The sequence below is a fragment of the Cornus florida genome, unplaced genomic scaffold, assembly GCF_030987335.1.
Source record: "Cornus florida cultivar Cherokee Brave unplaced genomic scaffold, ASM3098733v1 CherokeeBrave_3.0.0_Hap2_Chr04, whole genome shotgun sequence".
In the NCBI taxonomy this organism is placed as follows: Eukaryota; Viridiplantae; Streptophyta; class Magnoliopsida; order Cornales; family Cornaceae; genus Cornus; species Cornus florida.
The window spans coordinates 3,882,550-3,891,322 of NW_026775574.1; the positions used below are offsets into that span (position 1 = coordinate 3,882,550).

At 31.3% G+C, this 8,773-nt stretch overlaps 1 protein-coding gene across 1 annotated transcript; it reads right to left on the reverse strand.

The window, feature by feature from the left end:
• Window positions 1-1,299: 1,299 nt before the first annotated feature.
• On the reverse strand, window positions 1,300-2,811 carry LOC132302536 (MYB-like transcription factor 4). The gene is made up of 3 exons (XM_059799429.1): window positions 2,509-2,811; window positions 2,198-2,327; window positions 1,300-1,947 (listed from the first exon to the last, which is right to left on the reverse strand). Exons 1-3 carry the CDS (start codon window positions 2,636-2,638, stop codon window positions 1,524-1,526), a joined length of 684 nt encoding a protein of 227 aa, XP_059655412.1. The 5' UTR covers window positions 2,639-2,811; the 3' UTR covers window positions 1,300-1,523.
• Window positions 2,812-8,773: the final 5,962 nt, after the last annotated feature.

Sequence of the window (8,773 nt, forward strand, 5' to 3'; positions counted from 1 at the left end):
TCATGAAAATTCGTGAAAATGACGAGGTAGTATCACACTTTTTCTTTTTCTTTTTTCTTTTTTTCTTATTTTCTTTTTTTCCTAAGAGTAATAGTACTGATACAGAGAAACTGTTGAAGAAAGCAAGGCTTGAAGAAGCAACCAAAACTGTTGAAGAAAGCAAGGTCCACGTACTGGATCATCAGTCATTCTTCTGCCATCAACTGGTCATCCTTAGATTGCCCTATCCACAGATTCTGGAGGTGAGCACTCTTCCATTCCGGCCTTTCCCCTCCAAATATTGCAAAAAAAGATGGAAGAACCCTAAATTCCAAGATATAGACATATTTTTCATAAGATGAATCACAGTTTTTTTTTTTTTTTTTTTTTTTTTTTTTAATGAGTTCACTTAATTTTGTATTACCACATTAATCCATAAATTGGGAAGAGGGCTTATTCAATTGGGGTGCTAAATTATTTAACTGTTTGATCTATACACTTGAATTACAATGAATTGAAAAGAGGACAATATAATGTAATAAGCATTCATAATATTACCCGAGCTCCTATATAGTAGGTACCCTGGTTAAGCAATTTTTTCCCCCATTTCTAGAGAGATTCTCACTTTATTAAATTATATGAAACTTGAAGATTTCTCACTTTATTGTTTCAATTCACAAAAATTATGTGATGCAATAATGTTGAAAACAATTATATATATATATATATATATTATTTAAGGATTTCTAACATTATTTAAGGAGAAATTCATAAGTAAATACATTTTCTTTTTCGTATTTCTACATTCATATTCTTCTCTACCATTGATTAAATTTTTTAAGAACACTTCTTAAGAATCCAGAAAATTGAAAACTATTTAGAAAAAAAAAAACCTTATAATAAGAATAGACATTTTTTAATTGGATTTTCATAAAAGGGTTTCCAAAAATTTTTAACCAACCATATTTTTGTAACTTTCAGCTTTTAGAAAACTGTTTCTCAAAAAGCCGAATCAAAGAAGCCCTTTATTTCTCTCTTGCTCCCTCTCTTCAATCCTAGAAGCCAACAAGACACAGCAAGACTTACCGGCCGGTGACATTTGCAGCTTCGAACAATTCTTAGGGTGACCAAGACCCAAAACCCTAGCCGAAGAACCTAGGCGTTGTTCGGCTATCAGGCCCTAAATTTTTGCAACATGTGGTACAATTATTTACTTATTTCTTTAATTTCTAACTTCAGTCTTCTTGTTTGTTCTTTGATTGTCTTCAAGATCACGTACAGATCCTTGGAGATCACTATAAATAAATTTGATCACATAAATAGAAGAAGAACATAAACCATAAACCTTATAAATTTTACAAGAACACCATCGATCCAAATATTTATCTAGGCAAAAAACATAAAAGAAAAAAATGAGACACCTCAAAGATTTTAAATCTTTTCTTCTTTTGGTAAGTAACATAATATTATCAAAAAAAGAAAAGATATATAAAGTTTCTTACTAATTAGAATATATATATTCACATATATAACCCCACATTTGATCACGTAAATAGAAGAAGCGTAGGAGATGAAGCACATCCGAGTTCGGTTGATATTGCAGACTGGTTTTCTTTTCTCTCCTCTTCTACAGTCGAATTTGATGGAGAAACAATGGTTATTGTGAGATCAAGGTTCAAATCAGGCAAGCCGTTAGGGTTTTCCTCTGAATAACTTCCAGCATCAGAGACCTGGCCGTTATCACCTTGGCTTTTCTCGGGCTGACATGCATGGCTTTCCGGAGAAGACAATATTGCAGTAGTACTACCAGAGGCACCATGGTTTTGAGGCCGAGGACGATTATTTCGCAACTTATGGTTATTTGGATCAATACCCATCTTTATTAGCTTTCTTCTTAGATGAGAATTCCAATAGTTCTTCACTTCATTGTCAGTTCTTCCTGGCAATCTCCCAGCTATAAGTGACCACCTACAAATAATTACCAATTCAAGGCTTAGTATATTTAATACATACATACATATATATATATATTACACTTCATGTATGTGCTTAATTGTGTGTTTGCAACTTATTTTTAGACTACAATAAATTAATTATTGTTTGATAATTATATATATGGCTATGCAACTTACATGGAAAATTAATTGTGTGTGTACACAAATTGATTGAGGAAGGGGGAATCATATATATATATGATAAGAATATGTATATATCGCACCGATTGCCAAGGAGTGCATGGAGCTTGATGATGAGATCTTCTTCATCTTCACAAAAGTTGCCTCTTTTAAGGTCTGGCCTTAGATAGTTTATCCATCTCAGCCTACAACTTTTACCGCAACGAAGTAGGCCTGATGCACATGAAAAATTAAATATTAAAATCAAAATCTGCAAAGAATACAAAGGACCAATAAATGTTTGATTTTTTATTTTTTAAAAAAAAAAAAACAAAATCTTCATTTTTCTTTGGATTACACCTTCCAAAATGATGAAGTTATATGTTAGTTTCTCTTGTTTGGTTGAGGTACAAACCTGCAGCCTGAGGTAGAGTGCGCCAACGGCCTTCGCCGTTTGCCTGGATGTAGTCTATGAGCTTCTGATCTTCTTGCTTGGACCAAGCTCCTTTGTTGGTGTCTTGCTTATCACAGCAAGGTTTTCTCATTGTAGACACCTTAATTTACTAATGGAATGAAGGAGAATAATGATACAAGAGTACAAGAACTCAAAGAGGAGAGAAAGAGAGAGAGAGAGAGATGAAGAACTCAACGGAGGGTAGGTATGAGCAATGGAAGTATATATGAGTAGGGAAGAGAAGGTTGACTTAGACCGGTGGTTTGCCCTTGCGTGCGACTGTCGTTGTAGTCTTTAGAGAGAGGGATGGTGGTGGATTAGTATTTATTTAATTGATTAGTTCACAAAATTCGATGTGGTCTGAATCATCCAAATAACACATATCACGACAAGAAAATAAAATTATGTAGTATGATTATTGATGTTTCAATATAATTATATAAATCCTGAATTCAAATTTCTTCACTACAAATTTTTCTGTGTAAATAAGACGCAATAATGTACATTAGGAATATATTGTATTCCCGATATGATGATATTCTTTACATATTGTATCTTCAATATAAAAATATGTTAAATGAGTACGTTTAAATCAATGTATATTATTGTATCCTGTAATTAAATTATAATCCAGTGCACTGAAAAACAGAAAATTCTTTTCGAAAGCAACAAAGAAAAGTATCGTACTTGTCACATGTTTTCAAGTTTTTTTTGTTTTTGGAAATCACTTGTTCTAAAGTTGACTGATAGTTTCCAATATTTGTCATCTATTAGACCAACGACAAACCTTACAGCAACAAAAAGAAATGTACGTGTTATAATAATACAAATTGATCATTCTTTTATAATAATAAAAAAAAGCAAATAAGTTTTAAAAAATTTCTTTCAGACCCAAAAATGTTACTTTTAAATTTTTATTACATTTAAATTATAAATCATGAAATATTCTATTTATACTATTGTTAAATGAAAATTTCTATAATTATACGCATTGTATAAGTCACTAAATTACTTCTTTATTTTATTCTTGATAATTATGTTTGATTAAAGTCTGGTTATATTTTCCTATTTTTTGGATGGTATTTTCTTCAATATATATATATATATATATATTACTAAGAATAATGTTATAAAAAAAGTTATATTAAAATTGATTTATAATCTTCCAAATTTCAGTTACATAGTACCAGTTCAGCTCCCATTTCCCAAATCAAAGTTTCTGGCTACAAATAAAAATAAAAAATAAAAGTGGGTAACCTAGAGAACATAAAATAGGTCAATTTTAACTTGTCATCTCCAATGTGTTAATTTTTTTTTTTTTTTTTTTTCACGTTCTATTCATAAGAATTTTACTTTTTGATAAAATAGTGCCAATCATTGTGTAGCTATAAATTTCCTAATAAATTTAAAATAACGTATATCATGTGCAAGAAAATTGCAGTTGCCTCTATAACTCGGTGAATTAGTGCCTCCGGTAAATTTTGAAGTGCCAAATTTCGACCCTATGCATTTACTTATTAAACATCTAACATTTCATATCTTAAAAAATAAAAATAAAAGAAAATAAAAAAAAACCAAGAAAATATGAATATTGCTGCCACAAGGTATTCCATATATGTTGGGTAAGATGTCAATTTTTTTTTCCCCTTAGATCTTAGTAACTAAAAATGACACATAACCCAAACAATAGAAATAAATATTACTAATATAAGTATTTTCTTTAAATATTCTTCTTATTTATTTATTTATCTATTTTTAGATTAGAGGAAGAAGAGATTCAACAATAACCTCACTGCCCTTAAAATCCCACTCATAAAATGATTTTGGTGGTCTGGTTTTTTTTTTTTTTTTTTTTGAAAGTTAAAGTTAAATTGGATTAAGAAAGGCTAGCCATAGCTAACCAAAGGGCAAAGCCCAGAATACAAAGCAGATTGAAACAGTCAAAAAGGCACATCAAACGTAACGTATAGCTCAAAGGCACCAACAACATAACAGCTATAATCATATGTTGCCACCATTTTCGGTAACAGGAGCAAGACTCCAGCAAAATAACACATCAGTTGTTGAGGTCTGGTGGTTTCCTTGGTGGTCGAATAATTGAATCAGGAACATCCCAATCTGTTGCAATCGTTGAGGCATTAGAAGTGTAGCTGATGGAAGAGACTGTGATTTTTGCTCTAACAGAATCCAGAGTTTGGTGAAACATATTGGTGGTTTGGTGTTGGTAGGTAAGAAAAATGGTAGCACACTTGCACATACCTACATCTAGTGAGATCAAATCACTCACACTTGTGGCGTTCAAATTTTTAACAATGGCTTTTCACGGTTCTGACTTTTTTATTTATTTATTTTTTAAATTCAGTTAAAATAGCACGTTTATAACACTACACATTTTGTGGGAGTTGTTGTTTACAAATCCTAGTAGGTAATAAAAAATGGACCTTTTTAGTAATTCTCTTTTAAATAAATTTGCTGATAATGCAACATCATTTTTCATTTAAGAAGAAAATTTTACATTTGAAGTCTTAAATTTAGAGTATGAAGTTCGACAGAAAAAGTTTATCACCAAGTGCTTGCTTACCTGAATTTACAAGGATGCACTAAAGTTTTTAGTTCTATAAATTCAGCACTTCGAAAATCATCATTTTTGACAGAAAAAGTTTATCACCATGTGCTTGGCTATATAGTTGTTTCCTTACTTTTATTTTGTAGGGAGTAATGCTATTGAGTTAATTCTCTCGGGCCAATAGCCGTTAGCATTTCACCGTTTTTTTAAATTTATGAAAAGTTAAATAAATCATTTAATACATTTTTTAATTTCGTGGTTAATATATGAAAAGCTGACTCTTGTGGGGAGCTCTCCTAATAGCATTATTCTTTCATAAGTATCTTAATTAGGTCTATGTAATCTTTCTGGACAATGATCATCTCCAAACTCTTTTTCGCACGCCCATTTGTCATTAGAACTGCAAAGGTAAGGAAATGAGCTTGTTCTAATAACACTTCGCAATGGGCCACTTGCCAGCTGGCTGAAAAAAAATAAAAAATAAAAAAAATCCTTCTTAGGGAAAAGTTATTATGTGATATTACCTACCCATCCTTATAAGCTCAAGACCCTAATCCGACCCAATGTGACATAAGACTCCTATGGCATTTATTAATTAACTTATGCTCTATTTGGCAGGAAGGAAGAAAGTTGAAGAGAGGGAAGAGAAAGGGATGAACGAGGCATCCTAGGGAAATGGTAGTGTCATTCCTTCTTTGTTTGGTTCAATGGAAGAGAAATAAATGAGACACCTTATTCTGTTTGGTAAAAGATAAGGGAGAAGAGACATTGTCACTATTGATTTTATCTAATAATTACGAAGGGTAGTATTGTAATTTAAATTTTTATAACAGTTTTGCTTCTCTTTTTTTCTCTTCCATCCATATTAGAGGGATAAAAATTTGTAAAGCAGGAAGAATGGCTCATCCTCTTTTCTCTTCCCTCCTCTCTATCAAGCGAAGAAAATTTATTTCTTCATTTATATCTTCTCTCCACCCCTCTTCCTTCCTTCCTTCCTTCTTACCAAACGAATTGTTAGTATTATTATTTTTACCAAAGTTAGAATTTGTCATTTTACATTGCAGGCATTCTTGGTCTGAGAAAGTTAAAAAAAAAAAAAAAAAAAAGTGTTTGGACAAAATGGAAGGACCATTTTTGCGATAAATACTTAACGACAGGATCTAGCAAACATATATATCAGAGATTTATACAAACAGTGGTACTGGAGTCTGGGACCAAAATAGACGCTCGCGATCTGGAGCCCTTGCGCTTCTCGTGCCCATCATATTCAGTACCTGCTTAATTGTTATAAAGGATAGGAAATTGAGACACGTACAGCGAAAGTGAATGGGACTATAGAAAAGTATTATAATAAGAATTGCATATATACAAATATACATATATGTGTATATACCTGTGCGTGCGTGTGTGTGTGGGCAGTGGCATAGCCATGGGAACAAGTGGGGGCAACTGCCCCACTGATCTATAATATATTTATTCAACATTTTTCAAAATCCAAACCAAACAAGCGGAACAATCATTTATCAGTAAACAGAAATTCGACAGACAGATAATTTAATGTTTTTTTTATCATATAAATTTACGATTATTATTTGATATTATAATTTTAATTAGAAAAATTATTAGTTATTATTATTAAAATTATTTTAGGACTTGTTCTTTTAAATTTTAGTTTGTATATCATGGATTTTTATTTTTATTTTTTTTACACATGTGATATATTAGAACACTTAGTTATTTTCTTTTTCATATCATATTCTTGATTCATTGAATATAAATTCCTGATTGAATATTGAATATAGTTTGATATCATATTTTTGCTATTAAAAATTGTCACCGCAGAAGAAAATTTCTGACTGCCTACTGTGTACAGGAGTGGGTTAAGTGTTTGTTTTGAACCGTATACATGGACTGCTAGGTGCATGTAGAGAAGAAAGATGGGTAAAGAGGTGGTGACATGCCAGTGAACATTTCTAGGATCATTCAAAGGTCGTCCGACACTGCATTAATCAACAAGTTATCATATTAAAGAGAATTTCCAGGGAAAGTTGATATAGTATATAATTATCGGAAGAAAAAAAAAGTTGATATAGTATATGTATTCATATCATAATTTCGTACATTTAGTATGTATTATTCAGTGATTAGAGTATACTCTCCGAACAAGTGTATTCATGTTCGAATTCTTCTCTTCTAACTTGCAAAAAACAAAATAAAAAAAATTGAGTATGTTTAGTAGCAATTATCGGCTATATCATATAGTGTGATCCCAAGGCCACAATTGAAATCAAGTACTGTAAAAAAATTGGGCATGTTTAGTAAGTATATTTTTAGGACTCGGATCAACCAAATTGTTCATCAAAAGTTCATAATTAACTCATGTTAACGTCAGTTTGGGTATGTTCATTTAGTAGGTGAGTCAAACTCGAACTCTCTTACATACTTGACGAGTCGATCTCTAATATTATTAAACTCAGAGGCTTGGGAGTACTAAGCTAACATAGGTTCGATAGTCTTAATTATAATACATATATAGGTTAATGAATGTAGATTTAACCATCCATTCATGATTATGGGATGGGGTGATTTTTCGGTGCATGTTGTACGGAGGAATAATATGTGAGAAGTGGTGGATTGTGGGGGTGTTTTAAGAGGCCCAACACCACTATCATTAACCAAAAAAAGAGAGAGAGAGAGACTTGTTCAGATTTTGTAAGTTTAACAAGTTAAAACAATGTCAAATACAAGCTCAAATCGAGTCCGAACATGAATATAATATTGAGGTTTGTATAGGTAAATAAACAAGTCAGGTGCGAATTTTTTTTAAGATAGTGCCGAGTTGAGTCTGATTTTCACTTTTCAAAGTTATCACAATCCCGTGTCAATTTCAAGTTTAACCCATTAAAGAAATAGGTTAATCATAAGCTCAACTCAACTCAATTCATTTGTACCCGTATACTTTAGACTGTGTTAGCGCGATGTGCAATCAAATTCTCTTAGAAGAATTTTAGGTTACACACTCTTTAAGAACTAATTTTACATAATCCCTAGCAAACAAGTGTCAAGATAATAATAAAACATTTATTTGGGAACTATTTCATTATATAAGATAGTTGTGTCCCTACAATAAAATATTAGTATTAGTCACCTTTTCCCAAAGACAAACCGTTTAAATCGCTTCTAGAATTTTAAGAATATAAAAGAAGGCTTAATTTGAATGGTGAGGTTAACCAAGTAGTCGTCATTTTATTTACAGTGTAGACTTTCAGGTGCATCAGAAAAGTAGGTGGTCCCAAGATTAATTACTTTAATATATTTTATAAACATAGAAAAGTTACATGTTATAAAAATAGAAAAGTTGGATAAAAAAATATAAAAAAAACATAGAAAAGTTACATGTAAATCCAATATATATATACACACGGAATCGATAATTCAATATATTTATAGTGGTAGTGACCACCTGGGCACCTACCAAGTTTATAAATTGGGAAAGTCAAAGACACTTTTATTAATCCCACTTTCACTAATTATGTCACATTTTATGAGCATTACAATGCAATAAATACTATCAAAATCCGAAATAGAAAAGAAATAGGTCATGTCCTTCACAAAGTTGAGTTGGTCTAAAAGAAAATGATTCCATTCCATTTTTTGTTT

Excerpts from the sequence above, each read along its gene's own strand:
- LOC132302536 (XM_059799429.1), bottom strand. The coding sequence starts at position 2,638 with ATGAGAAAACCTTGCTGTGATAAGCAAGACACCAACAAAGGAGCTTGG. Across the intron at positions 2,328-2,508 it reads CACTCTACCTCAGGCTGCAG|GCCTACTTCGTTGCGGTAAA; the intron begins GTTTGTACCTCA and ends CATGTGCATCAG. Across the intron at positions 1,948-2,197 it reads CATGCACTCCTTGGCAATCG|GTGGTCACTTATAGCTGGGA; the intron begins GTGCGATATATA and ends AATTATTTGTAG.